The sequence below is a fragment of the Hydra vulgaris genome, chromosome 03, assembly GCF_038396675.1.
Source record: "Hydra vulgaris chromosome 03, alternate assembly HydraT2T_AEP".
NCBI lineage: Eukaryota > Metazoa > Cnidaria > Hydrozoa > Anthoathecata > Hydridae > Hydra > Hydra vulgaris.
The window spans coordinates 35855250-35875000 of NC_088922.1; the positions used below are offsets into that span (position 1 = coordinate 35855250).

The following is a 19751-nucleotide window of genomic DNA, read 5'->3' on the forward strand; positions in this document are numbered from 1 at the left end:
AATTTTTGTATTATATTTTTTTACTTAAATACCTAATTTACTAGATATTTAAATATGCCAATTAAATTTAGTTGATGCCCTCATTTTAAAATACTATAGCGTCTGTATGATATTTTGTTGACTACGACATATTTCCGTTAAATGATCAGGTCTGTAAAACATGAAAAGACGAAAAATATAAAATGATAAATTTTGCGTTAACATAAAATATAAATGTTTGAAGCGAAAAACCCAGACCGTAGATTCTTTTTTTTTTTTAAATCTTTTTAAAATCCTAATCGCTTGTCCAAATTCGAATAAGATTTTAAATAAACACGATTTTTAGGTAAAATGAGCATCATAGATTAAAAATTTAATCTGTTCAGATCGTTTATTAGCGCTTGTTCTTGATTGCAAGTTCTTTTTTGGTCGGAATTCTTATATTTTTTGTAAAAATTGATAGAAATATTGTATTTTGACAACTATATAAAGCTAATATAGGTCAAAAACGATTAGAACTAGGATCTATAGAAAATTAAGGCACTTTTTCAAAAGATTTTTAACTAAATTTAGTTAACGCCGATGAGCGAAAATGATCTAAAGACTCCGAAATGGTATTCTTTAAATTCATTATTATGGGTAGTAAAAATGATTAGAAAATTATATAAAAAAGAGAAAAGTTTCTTCAAATATTAAAAAAACCTAAAGTGAAAAAAAATATAACTAAAATAACTAAAATATAACTAAATATATCTAAAGCTTTTGTTTGGACATAATACGCTTATAAAATCATGCTAATTTCAAATAAATAAATTTGAATAATTTGTAAATCGCCTTAACTACACCGAGTATTTAAATTAAAGTAGCATTATATTTGACGGAAATTGGCAAGCCAACCAAGTTATTCAGTTAAAAGTTATGAAAATTTCGGAAAACTTTAATTTAACTTTCATTTAAAAGCTATCGATTTAAATAAGTTTTTTAACTTTTGAATGTATAAAATTGTAATATAAAATATGATGAACAATAATACGATTACCTATGTAAGAAAATTAAGAAAATTTTGTTAAGTATTTTAAAATTTTTAGTTTTAAAATGCTAAAGTATTTAAAAACTGAAACATTCAAAATCTTTCCATATAATTAGGGTTGCCAACATCTGGATTTTACGAAAATTAAAATTTTACGGATTTTAAAAACCTGTAATAATTTTTTTTTAGTGTTTTCCTTCGTAAAAGCCGTAAAATTCTTGCATTCCTACGTATAACATGTAGTGTTTTTTATCGACTGTCGTTAATTAAAAAGTTGTTTTAACGAGTTAAAAAGTTACTTGAGAGGATCTTGAAATCGTCAAAAATGTTTTGTTAAAAATTAAATACTATTTAGCATTTTTTTTTACATTTATAATTTAAAAATGAAAATAAAAATAACAGAAGACAAAAATGTAGCTAATCGTTGTATTTAAAAGCGACGTACGCAATTAAAATAGATCAAAGTTTCAATGAATAAATTTATTAATTCATTCATTAAAAAAACTGCAAACAATTGTCTTTGTTCTTGTTTTATCTCTACAATGTTAAACAAAGGAGATAAACGATTTAAAAATGAAAACTGACGAAGATTACTCAAAACGAAACAAAACGAATAATTAGAATTAAACATTTATAAAATATAAAAATATTCCTGAAATATAAAATAGAAAAATATTCCTATGAATAACCCAGCAAAAATAGAAAATTTTTATTGAAACTTAATTGTTTCTAAAAAATTGCATCTACTTTTTAAATGTCAGAATGCAATATCCTTTTTTTTTTTTGGCGGCACCTAAATTCCCAATTTCGCTAAAATGCTGTATGAATTTTTTTCCTGGTTAACACCCTGCATGCATCTGTAATAAACTTGAATCAGCATAATATATGGAGCTCAATTAAAATTACAACACTTTACAACAATAACAATAATATTAATAATAAAAAATATATAACAATAACACAAAATAGAATAAATCTCAAATCATTATAAACAGCAAATTTAAAATAAGTTATGTTCTGATGCAATAAAACTAGAATAAAGCAATATTAAATATATTTATTTACCTTTAAGGTTTAGAAAAAGAAAAGAAAACATACATTAACTTGACAACTTGTAGTTATTGAAGAGAAACACTAAAACAATAAAAAGCTGTATCAAAAACTTATCATTTTAAAAGTTATAACAGAATTATCTGTTTATAAAATTACATTACATACACTTAATGATGTTTCAATATTTGTTTCTTTTGTACTCTAAAAATGTGTAGAAACTTGATGCATTAGTTAAAAAATCATTTAAATAACATTGGCATAATTAGTTTTAAGTGGTGGCAGGAGCTTTTAAGCTGATTTAACAGCAGTATCCTGGGTATGCTGAACCTAAAATATCAAAATATTTTATGGATAAAAAATTTCTAAACAAACTGTCTAAACTGTGCAATAAATAAAACATCTGTAAAAATAATTGATATATTTATTATTAATACTGTTCTATAAAATCATAAAAAACTAAACATAAATGCTTCTTTCAGGGCGTCATAACCCGTTGCACACTGCAAAACTAAAACCTAAATATATATATATATATATATATATATATATATATATATATATATATATATATATATATATATATATATATATAAATAAATTCACAAAATAAAGCTTTGTATTGTAATTATTAAACAATACCATCAAATTATGGTGATTTAAATTTACCTTTATCATATTATCATTGTTTATCGCCATTAATTCAACTCTTTTACAAATTTTACAGTCTTTCAAATTCTTCAAGATTCCATCCAACAAAATCATCAGCATGAACAATTGATATTGATTCATCAGATAAACAATAAATTAAAACATATTTTTGACAGATGTACTCAATCAGATATTTAAATTATTACTGAATTATGTAAAATAAAAATCAGTAACAGTTCAAAATTATTATCAACTAATTTTGATGATACAATAAAAAAATAAATGTTGAAAGAAAAAGACCCTTTAAATATGCCTTTTTTGTTATAAAATGCTTGGAATATTTACTGTAGCAATATATTAGTAATATCTAATTTTAGTGCAAAATATTAAAACAATACTTTAACATACTTTGTTAAACACAATTGAAATTGTTTAAGTATTATTATATTTAAATATTTTCAACATAAAATCTACTATGACACAAAAACAAAATTATCATTACATTGAGATGATTGACTCATTACAAAGTCATTGAGAGTCAACCCTTGAATATATTATTTGCAAATGTTATATTAATGTACTTATTATCATTATTAAAACAATACGATTAATTTACGATTTTCACACCAGTTACAATGATATTAGACAGAGTATAGATACCTATACCAATTTAACTGGAAGGGTAAGGATAAACAACTACCATACTGCGATTGACAAATTACATCTTTTTTATTAAACTATTTTTTTTTATTAAATTAAAGTTTTTTGACAATACCACGCCATGATAGACAAAAACCACGCTAATAAAAACAGCAAAAATCATTCCTATTCTACGCTAATTAAAACACCAAAAATCATGATGAGATGTTTTTCTTCCGGGTTTTAAAATTCCGTAATATTTAAGTCGTCAAGGGCTATTTAATATTTAAGTCGTCAAAATCAGGGCTAGCCCTGATTTCGCCCTAATCGATCCCTAATTAGGATTTGTCCTAAACAAACCCTAATGTTTAAAATTGATTATTATAAACTAAACTTTATCAAAATTTTTTTTGCGTAAAGCTTTCGTCAAGATAAGACGCTCTTTTTCTTTAAAAAAAATGGCAAAAAGTTTAACAATCACGCAAGTGAAAGAGCTATTAGAAGCCTATGAAAATACTTTATTAAAAATCTTTGGAGAGAAAATTGACAAACTGGAAGGAAAAATAGATCAATTAAAAAATGAAAATATATCACTAAAAAATGAAATTGCTTTAATAAACAACGGGATGAATTTTCAAAACGAACTATACGAAAAAACCATAAAGGAAACGAACGAACTTAATGAAAAACTAAAAAATCATATCAAAGAAAATGAAAAAAAAATTTCAAGCGAACTTTTTATCGACAAAATTGCTGAATTAGAAGATCGTAGCAGGAGAAACAACTTGAGGTTCGAAGGTTTTGAAGAAAAAGACAACGAATCATGGGAAGAAAGCGAGTCGAAAGTAAAATGTTTTATTAAAGAAAAGTTAAATATAAAACATGACATACAAATAGAAAGAGCCCACAGAACTGGAAAAAAAAAAAAGAATCGGGACAAAAAAAGCGACGAACAATAGTTGTAAAGTTCTGTGGGGAAATTTTTAATACTTTCCCTGAGACACTAATGATTTCACTCGTTTATCAATTTTATTTTATTTTCATCTGACTGCGAATAAATTATTTACAAATATCACCCTTTTTATATAAAGTTTAGAACCACAAAATAAATAAACTTAATTACAATTAATTACGTTGGCGTAATTTTCCCATACCTCTACGAAGACCACATCATTTCAAATACATTAATGTTTATATTAAGAAACAACCGCTAATTGTTGTTAGTATCTTGGAAGACGTAATTCACCACACACTCCCCCGATTAAAGCTGAGACTTCGGCTTTAATCAGCCATCTCGTCTTCCATGATGGAACTGATTATTTGTCGTGCATTTAATTTCGCCTGTCTTGGTTCTCTTTTCAAGGTATCCTCTTCGGCCTTGGTTTCTAAATTCTCTTCCGATTCGATTCCGCTTTCTGCCCCACACCCCATTTCCAAGTCGCACACCAACTGAATTGGTCGTTCAATTACATAACCATTTCCAAGACGTATTTTAAAGCCACGAATAACTCCATCCTTCCCCTTAATGTTGTTTTCAATTCGACCAATGTTGAGAAGAGCCTTGTCCTTCACATCGTCTTTTATGAGTACCATACTTCCGACCTCTGGGAGTTTCACGTTACCTCTCTTTTCCCTTGCTTGTTGTCGTTCTTCCATTGCGTGCACGTACTCGTTCATCCATCTTTTCCTTAAGTGATTCTTACAACTTTTCACAAACTTGATTCTCCGTAATGCGCAATCATCCCTTGTTATTAAATCGATATCTTCTTCAAGCAAAACTGCCGGTCTACCCCTCATTAATACATTTGGTGTTAATACTTGCTTATCGAATTGGTCACCTTGATAACAAAGTGGTCTATTGTTCATAACGCATTCCACATCCAGCAATACTCCTTCCAATTCAAAGAAGTTTAGGATGCTTTTCCCAATTATTTTTGACAAACTTTTCTTCATTATCCCTATTAATCTTTCAAACAAACCTCCCCACCATGGCGCTCTTGATAAATTAAACCTCCATTTTATGGCTGTTGTAGCAAGATAGTTTGCGAGATTTTCATCCTTCTTAAGTGTTAGTAACCACTTCCCTGTTGCCACAAACGTTTTTGCGTTATCACTAATCATCATTTGTGGTGGTCCTTTTCTTACAACAAACTCCTTTAAAATTCTCTGAAATTCTCCTGCCGTTAGGTCATGACAAAGTCTAAGGTAGACAGCTCTTGTACATGCGCATGTAAACAGTGCAACATAACATTTTTCAACCAACTTCCCTTGCGCTTTATACTTTAGCGGACCGGCAAAATCAACACCTGTAACCGTAAACGGTTCTATATTTTCAGTTCTAAAACGTGGTAACATTGCTCTTGTTGGCGGTAACAGCGGTTTCACTCTATATCTCTTACATAGATTGCATTCACGAATGACCTTCTTTACAGCAACTCTCAAATTTGGTATCCAAAATCTTTCTCTAATGCTACTCATTGTATCTCCTACTCCCCCGTGTAACGTTTTCGCGTGATGATACTCAATAATTTTTAGAGTTAGTTGAAAACCTTTTGGTACAAATATTGGATTATACCCAGAGACTTTTCCATGACACCTCCAAAGCTGTTTTTCATCCTGTTTAAGTTCCACATTGGACTTTATCGCAACAGCTTCTTGTAGTAACTTAAGATTCACCAACTCCGCTTCTATCATCTCTTCAGCATTCAGTGGTCCTGTTATTTTTTCTTCATTCCGACAATTGTAAATAAACCTTTTTATGAAAGATGATATTCTTATGATTTTCCAATACTTGTGTTTACTCAATATTTCCTTAAATATATGAAGTCCCTTTATTTCTTCTGTTGCCATACTGACGTTCTCTCTTAAATGAATAGTTTCACATAATGCGTTCGGCGTTTCAAATATTTCTGGTTGAATTGGCCAATTTTCTTTGTGTTTTAACCATATAGGTCCATCGAACCACAAACTTGTTAGTTTCTCAGGACTTACTCCTCTTGTTCCAAGATCACTTGGGTTTTCTTTTGTTGGGACATAAAGCCATTTTACTTCTCCATTTAATAATATCTGTTGAACTCGGTTCCTGACAAATTGTGACCAACTGCCCTTTTCTTTTAACCAATAAAGTACTGCAGTACTGTCAACCCAATGATATACTTCAATAATATTATACTTGTTCAATGTCTTCCTAACGTGATTCATTAACTTGCTCAAGGTGTGTGCTGCTACCAGCTCCAGTCTAGGAATACTAAGATCCCTTGGTGCGATCCGTGCTTTCGCTACAAGTAAGTTACTGGTTTTCGAATATCGGTGGCTCACTGCAATGTAGATGCATGCACATACTGCTGATTTACTTGCATCTGAAAATCCATGGAGCTCCATTTCAATACTTCTTTCAGACAGAACGCTCCGCGGAATTGAAATAGTTCTTTTAATTCGTATTGCCTTGATCCAGGTCTTCCATTCTTCTGAAAGTTCATATGGAATTTGTTGATCCCATCCGAGTTTTAACAAGCATAGCCGACTGTATAATATTTTTCCAGTGATTAAAATAGGTGCACTAAATCCCAATACGTCAAAAACACTGTTAATGGCGGATAGCATTTTCCTTTTTGTTATCATTTCTTTATCTCCACTATTGATGCAAGCAGTAAAGTCAATCGATAGTTGATCCGTTTCTTTGTTCCAAGGAATCCCAAGTATTTTTGTTGATTTGCCCTCAGCGTTGCTTCCCAATTTGCTCACGTTGCTATGCCATTTGTGCAGCTGGAACCCAGCTTTCATTAAGATTTGCGTTGATTCATTTTTAAACCTGATAAGTTCATCTTCCGTTTCTCCACCTGCTTGTATATCATCGACATAAGTATCTTCTTCCAAAGCAAGCACCGTTTTAGGATAAATGTCCTTGTATTTTGATATATGCTTTTTAATGGTAGCACCAAGAATGTAAGGGCTTGAACTTGAACCAAAAATCACCCTTGTAAATCGTAAATCCGTTAATTCCATATTCTTCAAGTCCTTATACCAAATTAAGCGTTGTGCGTCTCTATCCATTTCGTGTATTCGAATTTGTAGAAACGCCTTCTTCACGTCAGCTAAAACGCAGAGTTTATTCATTCGATTTCGTACGAGTATGTCAAAAATTAATGGTTGCAGCGATGGTCCCACTTCTAGACAGTCGTTTAATGAAGGTGACTGAGCGTCTTTTCTAGCTGAACAATCATAAACAATTCTCATTTTTGTTGACTCGGCATTTTCCTTGACTACTGCTTGATGAGGAACGTAGTGAATAATTTCTCCCGTAGGTTTTTCTGGTGCCATTTCCAATATTCCCTCATTGATCTGTTCCATCATTATTTCATTATACTGTTCTAGTTTTTTAAGTTTTTTCAATCGAGTCGTCACACTTCCCAATCTTTTAAGAGCCAGGTTTCTGTTATTTGGTAGTTTAACAACACCCTTTTTCCACGGCATTCTGGTTTCATAGAAACCTTCTTCGGTTTGATGCAGTTTTTCGCTGAAGTCTTGGTGGAACATTGACTCACTATTTGTGTCCGATAATCCAAGTACTTCTAAACTACACATTTGCTCAAACTCATCACGACCAGTGTTCAATAAGAAACTTCTCTCAATACCTGAACTAAATTGTGTTCGTCTCCCAGAAAGAGTCCATCCCAACATCGTTAATTCGGCTCCGGGATCTTTATCCGGATTTTTTCCGAGAACTACCGGTTCCGTGGTTTTTATTCGCTGATAATCAGCCGCACCGAGTATAATGTGAACAGGTTGAAGTTCGTCACTCCCTTCATCATCGCTAAATTTCAGCCTCCTCAATTTTGCAAAATGCTTCTTAACATCCTTGATCATCGGATTCGGTAAAAAGGTGAGTGTTTCCTTTTCTGCGTTGGCGCATTCGACTTTGATGCTAAATTCCGGTATTGTCGTTGATTCTAGCGTAACCTTATATATTTCCACACGCTTGTCCACAGTTCCATAGAGCTGTTCAATACTTTTATATTCCTTTCGTGTAGGTTTCAACTTTAGTTTTGTTATCAAATTCGTACATATATAGGAACTTCCAGCACCCGTATCCAACATTATCCTTACTTTTTCACCATTTACTTTTGCGATCACTGTTGGGTGAATAGTTGTGCTTGCATTAAGCACCGTTCCCATGTTTTCTTTTTTATTTTCAATGTTACCATCCATTGTTGCGTTCCTATCTTGACAAATGGACGTGTGATGTTTTTTGTTGCACTTTCTGCATCCTCTTGATTTACAATTTACCGCCGAGTGTCCGTAACCAATGCAGTTGTAACATAATCTTTTGTTTGTTAAAATCTCCCTGCGTCTTGCAACAGTTAGTACTTTTGTACAATCTTCGCTTTTGTGATTTTGTAACCCACAGTAGACACATCCATGCTTTCCACTAGTTGCCCTGGTTTCTTTGTCATAAAGACTGCCATTGTATTGTTTAAACGTAGTGCTTCGATGTTCATAGGGCCTTGACTGAACGTTCGTGTTCTTTTTATCGCCCTTTGTTTGTTCGTCGCTTGAGTTAAAAGTTGAGTTCAACGGATTCCTTTCAATGTACCTTTGCAACTTTTCGACAAGTTGCTCCAGTCCCCATTCTCCCCATCCATCATCGTTTTGTGTAAGTATTTCACGAACTGGTCCAAGTTTATCCATCAATGAATACACGAATGATTGAGCCGTTTGTAGTTTCTGCATAGTTTTCAATGTTCGTACAGTTCTTGCAAGCTTGTTGTAAAAGTCGTGAACTTCTTTGATTTTGTACGAGCTATGTATAGCCGTCAATCCTTCCAAATCTTTAATCAATGCTTTGTGAACCCAAATATCTTTTCCGTAAGTTTCTTGTAGTATGCGTTTAGCTTCATCGTATCCTTCCAACGAATGAGGTAAACCAAGTATATCCTCCCTGGGCTTTCCTTCGACAAGTTCCAGCAAGTAGTTGAATTTGCTGATGTTCGATATGTTTGAGTTGTCAACTTCTACCGTGAATTGATTCCAAAATCGCAACCAGTCTTTATAATCGCCATTAAATTTTGTAATTGTGTACTTTTGAAGTTTGACAGATTGTTTAGTAGCTTCGTTTTCGTTTCCAAGAGATTTACGCAATGTTTCTTTCATTTTTAGTTTCTTTAAATACCATTCTTCTTCGCTTTGAAGTTTTCTCAATGAGGCTTGTTCTGCTTCTTTTTGAATCGTTAACTGCTGTTCCACTATTTGTTTTTCATACTCAAATTTTCTGACGCATTCGTTTTTATTTATCGAATCCAACTTGTCCACCATTTTGTTTTTGATTTCAATTGCTGCTTCTACTTCCATTACTGGTTTCGAAAGCCATTCTTCAACTGAATCGATGCTTTCGCCGTCGTCAAGCATTTTCCTGGTCAGCTCATCCTTTGCCATTTCAAATCTTCCCAATAAATTTGTTATTTTGTCCAGCGCCAAGATTATGCTTGATTTGTCGCCATTAATCGTGTTGCGTTCTATGTTTTTAATGTTTATTCTTATCATGCTGACTTCTCTTTGGTAAATTCGCTCTTGGTCCATTCTTTACTAACTCGTAGGTTTCGTAGGTCCTGGCAGGGTCGCCACCTTTTAGTGTGGGGAAATTTTTAATACTTTCCCTGAGACACTAATGATTTCACTCGTTTATCAATTTTATTTTATTTTCATCTGACTGCGAATAAATTATTTACAAATATCACCCTTTTTATATAAAGTTTAGAACCACAAAATAAATAAACTTAATTACAATTAATTACGTTGGCGTAATTTTCCCATACCTCTACGAAGACCACATCATTTCAAATACATTAATGTTTATATTAAGAAACAACCGCTAATTGTTGTTAGTATCTTGGAAGACGTAATTCACCACAGTTCCTTAACTATAAAGATAAAGAAAAAATATTAGATCATTACAAGCGACTAAAGCTTTGGAATGAACGAATATATCTCAACGACGACTACAGCGAAAGAACGATTGAAAAAAGAAAAATACTCTTTGCAAAAGCCAAAGAATTAAGATCCTCAGGTAAGTATGCAAAAGTAGTCTATAACAAACTGATAACACGCGATTAATGATATCAATAACGAAAAGAAATTCTTTAAACCTGTGCACATGAAAAAATAATTATAAAAATGAATGACTTTCAATCGCTAACCTATAATTTTTACGAAAAATACATTATATCAGATGAAAACGCAGACCCAGATGTAAATTTTTTTAGTGATATGTACACTGACAGTTTATATCATTACCCCAGCACCATTAAAGAATTTCTTTTTAAAAATATAAATGATATAAACAGTGAAAAAATCAGAATCCTCCACATTAATATAAGGAGTTTAAGCAAAAATAATGAAAACTTTCGGCATTTTCTAGAAGAAACTGAAAACATTTTTAATATTATATGTGTTACGGAAACTTGGTGCTCTACTTACGAACTTGAAAATAATTCTAATTTTCATCTTAAGAATTTTGAATTAGTCTCATTAGAAAGACAAACAAATAAACGCGGTGGAGGAGTTTTGATATACGTTAAAGAAAACTTTGCGTATAAAGTTAGAAGCGATTTGAGCGTTTCTGACGAAGATAAAGAGATCGCAACAATTGAATTAATTATTAACAAAGGAAAAAACATACTTATAAGCAGCTGCTATAGGCCACCTGACGGCGCGTGCGAAAATTTTAGCTCTTATTTGCAACATAATATAGTTCACGCTGGTAACAACGAAAGAAAAAAAAACTTTATAATTGGGGATTTTAATATGGACTGTTTTATTTATAACGACGACAAAAAAGTGAGAAGTTTCTATGATGAAATTTTTTTAGCAGGCGCAGTTCCCCTAATCAATCATCCAACTAGAGTAACTAAGAATTCTGCTACCCTCATTGACAATATTTTTACTACAGACATCTTTAATAACTCCATTCAAAAAGGTATCATAAAAACTGATTTATCGGACCACTTCCCTATTTTCCTAACCTTTAACACAACATTATCTAATAAAATTAAACAAAATAGAACTGTAAAAAAACGTATTTACAACGACAAAAAAATAAATGATTTTAAACATCAACTATCATTACTTCACTGGGGGCATATCAACTTTAATGAAGATGCAAGTAGTATTTATAATAAATTCTTCGAAACATTCTACTTAGTATATGACGCAAACTTTCCAGTATGTGAAAAATTAATAAGTCATAAAACCTTTAACAGTCCTTGGATTACAAAAGGCTTAAAAAAATCTTCAAAAATAAAGCAAAAGTTGTATATAAAATATTTAAAGACTAAATCTTCCGCAAATGAAAAAATATATAAAAATTATAAAAATTTATTTGAAAAAATTCGTAAAAATCTAAAAAAAAATTATTATTCTAATCTGATCAATAAATTTAAAAATAACTCAACGCGCACCTGGAAAATAATAAAAGAAATAACAGGAAAATCAAAAAATCACTTAAGTTCTTTACCACAAACTATAAAATTTGAAGACGTAAATATAAGTGAACCGAACAAAATTGCATACATTTTTAACAAATTTTTTACTGAAATTGGAACCAATCTCTCTAAAAAAATTCCTACGACCGAGAGTTCGTTTGAAGACTACTTGTGTCCTATAAATAAATCTTATTATAACAATGAGTGTACTTCTGAATTATCCCAGGACGAGCTTGCTAGAGCCTTTAAATCTCTAAAAAGAAATAAAAGTATTGGTGCTGATGAAGTAAGTGGTAACATAGTCATAGATTGTTATGAAAGTCTGAAAGATATTCTTTATAAAGTATTTAATGCATCTATAAAACAAGGAGTTTTCCCGGACCAGTTGAAAATTGCGAAAGTTATACCAATTTACAAACAAGGCGACAAAACAAATATTAACAGCTATCGCCCAATTTCGGTTCTATCAACTTTTTCAAAATTATTAGAAAGAATAATATATAATAGAATATTTAAATATTTTGACCAAAATAATATACTATATACCAAACAGTTTGGCTTTAAAAAAAATATTTCAACTGAGCACGCAATTATTCAATTTGTTAGGGAAATCTCAGAATCTTTCGAAAAAAAACAATATACCCTAGGAGTCTTTATTGATCTTTCGAAGGCTTTCGATACCGTTGACCATAAAATATTGCTTAAAAAGCTCGAATATTATGGAATTAATAACAATATGCTAAAATGGTTTCATAGTTACTTATCAAATAGAAAGCAGTTTGTTACCTATAATGATGGCCTTCAAAGTGACTATATTAAAATAACCTGTGGTGTTCCACAAGGTTCTATTCTAGGTCCTCTTATGTTTTTAATTTATGTCAATGATTTAAGTAAAGCAGCTAATCTTCGAAGTATTATGTTTGCAGATGATACGAATTTGTTCTTATCAAATAGTAATATTAATGAGCTGTTTTCTGATATGAATAAAGAACTTAAATGTGTATCTGAGTGGTTTAAATGTAACAAATTAACCTTAAACCTTGATAAAACAAAATACATTCTGTTTCACCCTATATCTAAAAAACGTTTTTTACCAACAACCATGCCAAAAATTCTTATTGATGAACTTGAAATAAAAAGGGAAACTTTTACTAGTTTTCTTGGCATTTATCTTGATGAGAATGTTACATGGAAACCGCATATTGACTACATTTGCACTAAAGTTTCTAAAAATATAGGAGTCCTCTATAAGTCAAGAAATTATTTAAACAAAACCATTTTAATTCAACTCTATTACTCATTTATACATAGTTATATTAACTATGCAAATATTGCTTGGGGAAGTACAAGCAAAAGTAAGTTGCGTACTCTCTGTCATCGTCAGAAACATGCAATACGCTTAGTTTGTTTTGAAAATCGACTTACGCATTCAAGGCTTTTATTTAAAAATATAAAAGTACTTAATATTTATGAAGTGAATGTATATAAAATATTATGTTTTATGTTTCAATGTAAAATCAATCCGTCATTACACATTTTTAAAGATTTTATTACTTTAAAGACAAAAAATAAGTATACACTACGAAATGATAACTCACTCTATAAACCCTTTTGTCGAACAAAATTCAATCAGTTCTGTATAGCTTATCGTGCACCAAATCTCTGGAACAAAATCATTTTACCTAATTTTGATTTATCGATTACCTTCCCAGTCTTTAAAAAGAAATTAAAAGAATTCATTCTTTTTAATGACAATATTTTGAAATACTTTTAAAAATAAGTAATTTATATAAATACGCTCTTTGTTTTTGTATTTTGTCATTTTTATTTGTTTATATTTATTAATAGTTTAAGTTATATTTTATTATAACGATTTATGGTTCTGGCGACAAGATCATTAGATCTTCTATCAGATACCAAGTTTTTATTTAAACTTTTTTTATTTTGTTATTTTATTTTTTAATCTTATTGATGTGGTGATTATATTCTCTATTATAATTTATTAAAAGTATAAAAATTCCAATATTTGTAAACGTAAAACTTTATTTTAAAAAAGAGGAGAATATATATATAAAAAATGTATGTATGTATGTATGTATGTATGTATGTATGTATGTATGTATGTATGTATGTATGTATGTATGTATGTATGTATGTATGTATGTATGTATGTATGTATGTATGTATGTATGTATGTATGTATGTATGTATGTATGTATGTATGTATGTATGTATGTATGTATGTATGTATGTATGTATGTATGTATGTGTGTATATAAATGTATGTGTGTAAGTGTGTGTATTTATGTATGTGTTTACATACAAACAATAAAAAAAAAAAAATAATAATAATAAAAAATAAAAAATTTATCACACCTGAACACATTGGTCAAAACAGCAATTTCTTAGTATCTACGCTTTATTGATTGTCAAGAACTTGAAACGATTTAAAAGAAGAAGAAGAAGAAGAAGAAGAAGAAAAAGAAAAAAAGAAAGAAAAAAATAAAAAAAAATAAAATGAAGTGCTATTTTATTAAAAATGAAAAACGAACATTACGATGAAAGAAAAAAAGATTAATAAATTTCTTAAAAAACTGAAGATATGGATGTGTAACAACTAAAAATAATTGTGACTTTGTACAAAATTATAATCGGATATAAAAACTCGAAAAACAAATTTCTAGCTAAAGACACACAAGTTCTGAAAGTAAACATTTTCACCACAAACAAGTTATAAAGATAAAAATGTAAGCTATGTAAACTTTATTATGGAAATATAATAAATAAAAACTAAAAAAAAAAAAAAAAAAAAAGTAAGATAAGCTATTATAAATTTATATTGGTAAAAAAAAAGTCGCAAAAATTTTGCCCTTAATATACCCTTAACCCTAAAGGGACACTTAAGGGTCCCTTAGGTCATTTTAAGACGGAATATGTTAGGCGAGAATTTAGTATATAATTTTTATTTTATAATTATAAACATATAAAATTTATCAAAATTTATATCAATTAAAATTAACCAAAAATATATTTAGCGACAAAATGATGTTAGAGATTACTAGGTTTTTTAGGTACGAGGCTGGCGAAATTCTGTTGCAAGAGTTACAGAAAACTATTTCCCTATTTCAATTCTAAACTTTTAATCATTTTTACACACACAAAAAAAATTCCCATGAGGTATCCAAATGTTTTATGAAAAACTCTATAACTAAGACTATTTATTTTAATTTAACTGAACAAGTATTTTTTTAGCATATTGAAGAAGACGTTCCTGGGGTAATTTGCAATGATGTAGAGAAGTCTCTCTATGGTAATAACTCTATGGTAATAAATCAAAGGAAAATACTACCAAATTAAATTGATATTAAAGTGGGAATAGATGGTGGAGAGGGTTTTTTAAAGTGCACTGTCTCTAAAACATACAAGCCTTAGGAATGAAATTAGAAAATTCCTTGAAAAAGAACAAGATGTTTGGAAGGCTATGAGAAAAAAGAATTTAAATATTCCAGTGTTTTTAAAACCCTTATTCTAGCAGTTCTATCTCGCATGTATAAAAGTTACATTAAGTTGAGAATGCTTATTGGAAAACTTAATATAGGATCTTTTGACTACTCATTGCCAGAAGACATTAAAGTTCAATTACAAATGGTTGAAAAGCAATGTGCATATTCTGAACACCCTTGTTCATAATGCGAAACTGAGATATCATTATTGCCAAAAGCTAATGCAAACACAATCAGTTCTTTGCATTATTGGCATCAAAAATGGTTAGAAAATGGTTCTAAACTTAATCAGGCTAAAAAATTCAAAATTGCATTTATACTCCTCTTCTTACTGGAGATCCTGTGAAAAAGATCATTGAGATTATAAACATTTCTGGATTACATATTCTACTTTTAAAAATCTTTTAAAGTTATAAGCTTTTAAAATTATATCCAAAATTGAAAAAAATCATTTTGAAAACAAAATAGAAGGTTTTAACATAATGCCGGCTTATTTTTAGCTATTATTTTAAGTCCATTAACCTTGGCGGAGTATCGCACCAAGAACAACACAGATTTGAAGGCTTTGTTTCAAATTTGTTTTTTAAAAAAGTTAATATATTAAATACATTTGTTTGTACAAACGGCTTGCTATTCAGGGTACGAACAACATCAAGATACCAATATGTTTCAAAAACATTATAGAAGGATGTCATGGGAAAACTTTGTGTAAAACTTCCAAAGATGGTATTAAAACCTTCTCATATGACTACAGAAACTTATGAGCCAGTGTAACAGTTAAAGTTCATATTGTTGAGCGACATGTTACAGAGTTTATTGAGCAAAAAGGGAGTTTATTTGGTGAGTGTTATTTGAAAGGAAATATCTATTAGATAATTTTAAATATTTCAGTAAATATATTCTCTCGACTTATTTTTATATTTAAACAAAGTTTTTAAAATTTTTAAATAAAATTATATTATACAAAAAAATATTTAGGCCAAGGGTACTGGACGGAACAGGCTTGGGAAGCAATACATCAGGATTTCACGCAATTTTGGAACCAAAGAAAAATTGGACAGTATATTTTCAATTTTTCCAAAACATTAAAAATGCTTATGCGGCATATAATATTGCTCACTTTAAAAAAATATTTAGTAGAGTTATTCTTGTAAATTGTTTAATAAGTACTCAAAAAGTCATTTTGTGTAGTAGATACTAAAAACTTTTTGAAAAGCATAAACTTAATAAGAAAGAAAATGAGATTTAATTTAAAATCCATCTATAACTCTGTAGGTTTTAGTTAATACGCAAAATATTGCTATATATCTGTTATGTAATGCATGAATGTTCAGTAATAACATATTTTTAATTTATTTGTTCACCTTTTGCAATCTTTCATTTATTATCAATAAATGAACAATATTGTTATGGACTTTGCTTTTATCCTAAATCAATGTTTTTTTAATGGAATTTAAAATGTTCCCTTATATCTAAACAATTATGAAGTAGTTAAGAAAACTTAAGCAGCAATTTGTGTAACTTTTTCCTTTCTTTACGAAGAAATTTGTAAAGAGGAAAACTCCTTTTTTTTCAAAAACCCCCCGTTCAATCATTTTAATTTTAACAGATATGAGCTGGAGAAAATGACAGCTTTCAGACCTACTATGTGAAAAAATTGGGTACAAAAGTAAGGTCTTGATCACGTTCAAGCCCACTGTGAATAGTAATTTTCAAGCAGCTGATGTTCTTCAACTTAATTGTTGAGATTAAGAACAAAGATTTTTTTTCCTTACTAAATCTTTGTTTAAATTTATACGACAAGTCAGTATAATTTATACTGACTTTATAAGTCAGAAATTTATACGACAAGTCAGATCAATTTGTCATATAAATCGATTCTTGTAAACAAACACAACCACACACTATTTATCAATCCAACAGTTAAATTAAAATGGAATAAAAACAAAACAAAAATTATTCATCACCTAATAAGTCCACGATGTTTTTAACACGTTTAAAAAACGTATTAAAACGGATTTGAACGTTTTTTAAACGTTTTATAAACGATCTGTGCTTACTGGGCAGGTATTTAAAAAGTATAAATGAAGCAAGTCTAACTATTTTAAAACTTATGAGTTAGTTATTTAGTTTAAACTTATGAGTTTTAACTAAACTCATAAGTTTAGTTTATATTGGTGAATTAGTTCTTCGGGTGCTATTATTTAATCAAGCATAACAAACTTTAGAAAAAAATTTTTTTTTTTTTTTTTTTTTTTAGGTGCTCCCAGAAGTCCTTACGGTCTTATCACGGAGCACCGCTGGAGAGCATTTAACTAAAAGTTCACGCCTCCTTCCTTACCAATGTCGCTTATTGGGCTAGAGCCGGGATCGAACCCGGGACTTCTGAGTTCTGAACCAGAACTCTAAACACTGTGCCACGGCTGCTCTACTTTTTCCGCATTTAAAATAAATATTTTAGGTTGGACAGATCTTTCTGCATTGTATCCTGAATTACTACAACAAAAAAAGTTGTTTGCGAATCAAATTTAAACTAGATTTACGGAAGTATGGAACTAAAGTCTAACAGTTGGACAGATCAGAAAGATCTGTCCAACCTAAAATATTTTTTTCTCTGGGATGTTTTATGTAAATTTCTACTTGGAGAAAACATTTTCAGTAGCCAGAAGCAATACAGCAAGCTCACTGAATAGCGATGGCCTTATAGTTAATGTGGTTTCCAAGCAAATACAATTTCCACAACTGTCTTTTCAAAGATCTATTATTTTTAATTCAAATTTTAATTTTGAAGAGAAAGTATTGGATGAGGAAAAGAGACAATTTGTTACTGCAGTTTGACTTTATGTTTGCACCGCTGATCCCTCCTGCTTTGCCATTGTTTATCAAAAGCATTTGCACAACTTTGTCACTACTTTAATATGTTCTATTTTTATATTTTAAGGCCTAATATGCAATTCTTTTATGTTGAAAATATATTTTAGATTTAACCAATTTATTTATAACATGTATTTATTTTAAGAATGAAAAAAAGCCGCTTTAACTTGCCTAATTTTTTTTTTAAAGCATATCCGCGGTATTAGTATGTCATTAGCAGTTAATGTTTGCGATTATACAATAACTATCTTTTTATAGTTGCGGGTATTGAGGGGATAATTTATTGTTATTTATATCATTAGCTTCTTAAATAGTAGTAAAGTTAATTACTAATAAATTCATATGTGATAATGATTGAAGCAAATGAAATTTTTTTTGATATGATTTTTATTTAGAAAATTCACATAATAGCTTGCAACAATGTAAAAAAGCTAGTCCAGGTAGGTACACCTTAAAAATGCAAACACCTTGAAAACTACAAAGTCATAATTGATGTTCTCGACAAGCATTGTTTGAGCTTAAGCGCATAATACTCTTTGTTTTAAAACTTCATATAAATACTCTCTTTAAAAAATAGTTTGACTATTTTTATTTCTAGAAAATGTGATATAAACAATTTAAAATTAAAAAAAAGGCTTAAACTAAAAAACACACTTTTTGGCATGGGTAAGCAGCAGTTTGAAAATAAGTTTGCAGATCCTTGGTTTAAATTACTAAATTAATTTTACTCTAAATTACTTTTCAAAATCAATATTATACCCTCGGAATTAGGAAAAATGAGGTCGACCTGATGAGACCTCAATCTTTTAGAGGTTGGCATTAGTTTGGCAAAAAAAATTTGATGCAAAGGTCTTACCATAAAACATTAAAACGACCTAACTGCCGACCTCAAACACTTGGAGGTTGGCAGTTAGGTCGGCATTGCTAAATGTTAACCCTAATTCTGAGGGCTGTATATATATATATATATATATATATATATATATATATATATATATATATATATATATATATATATATATATATATATATATATATATATATATATATATATATATATATACATATATATACATATATATATGTACATATATATATGTATGTATATAGACCTCCATTCTTGGTGTTGCAATAGTATCTACTTGTAGCACTTGTAACAACTATGGAGCTTGTAACAACAATGGAAATAACTTAGTTGATGTTGGACAAGTTGGGCATATATTAGTAATATAGTGAATGTCATAATTATGAGATTCATTTGTGAAAATTTATTGGTTCATTATTATTATTATTATTATTATTATTATTATTATTGTTATTATTATTATTATTATTATTATTATTAATTCATTATTATTATTGATTCATTTATCATTAATTCATGATTATTATTATTGGTTATGATTATTTATTCATTTATGAAAATTTATAATACTATATAATAATATGAGTTTCATTCTAAATTTTAACTGTATATATAAGTATGTTACATGAAAATTTTAAACTAATTAAAAATAAAATGTTATATCATTAGAAAGGTCTTTAGTA

At 29.5% G+C, this 19751-nt stretch overlaps 1 protein-coding gene and 1 long non-coding RNA gene across 2 annotated transcripts; both read right to left on the bottom strand.

The window, feature by feature from the left end:
- Positions 1-1711: 1711 nt before the first annotated feature.
- On the bottom strand, positions 1712-3796 carry LOC136078119 (uncharacterized). Its single transcript, XR_010637543.1, has 3 exons — positions 2729-3796; positions 2228-2389; positions 1712-2143 (listed from the first exon to the last, which is right to left on the bottom strand). It is a non-coding gene; the product is annotated as an uncharacterized LOC136078119 (long non-coding RNA).
- Positions 3797-4630: 834 nt separating this feature from the next.
- On the bottom strand, positions 4631-9925 carry LOC136078645 (uncharacterized). The gene has a single exon (XM_065794429.1). It carries the CDS (start codon positions 9923-9925, stop codon positions 4631-4633), a length of 5295 nt encoding a protein of 1764 aa, XP_065650501.1.
- Between the last annotated feature and the right edge of the window lie 9826 nt (positions 9926-19751).

Excerpts from the sequence above, each read along its gene's own strand:
- LOC136078645 (XM_065794429.1), bottom strand. The coding sequence starts at position 9,925 with ATGGACCAAGAGCGAATTTACCAAAGAGAAGTCAGCATGATAAGAATA.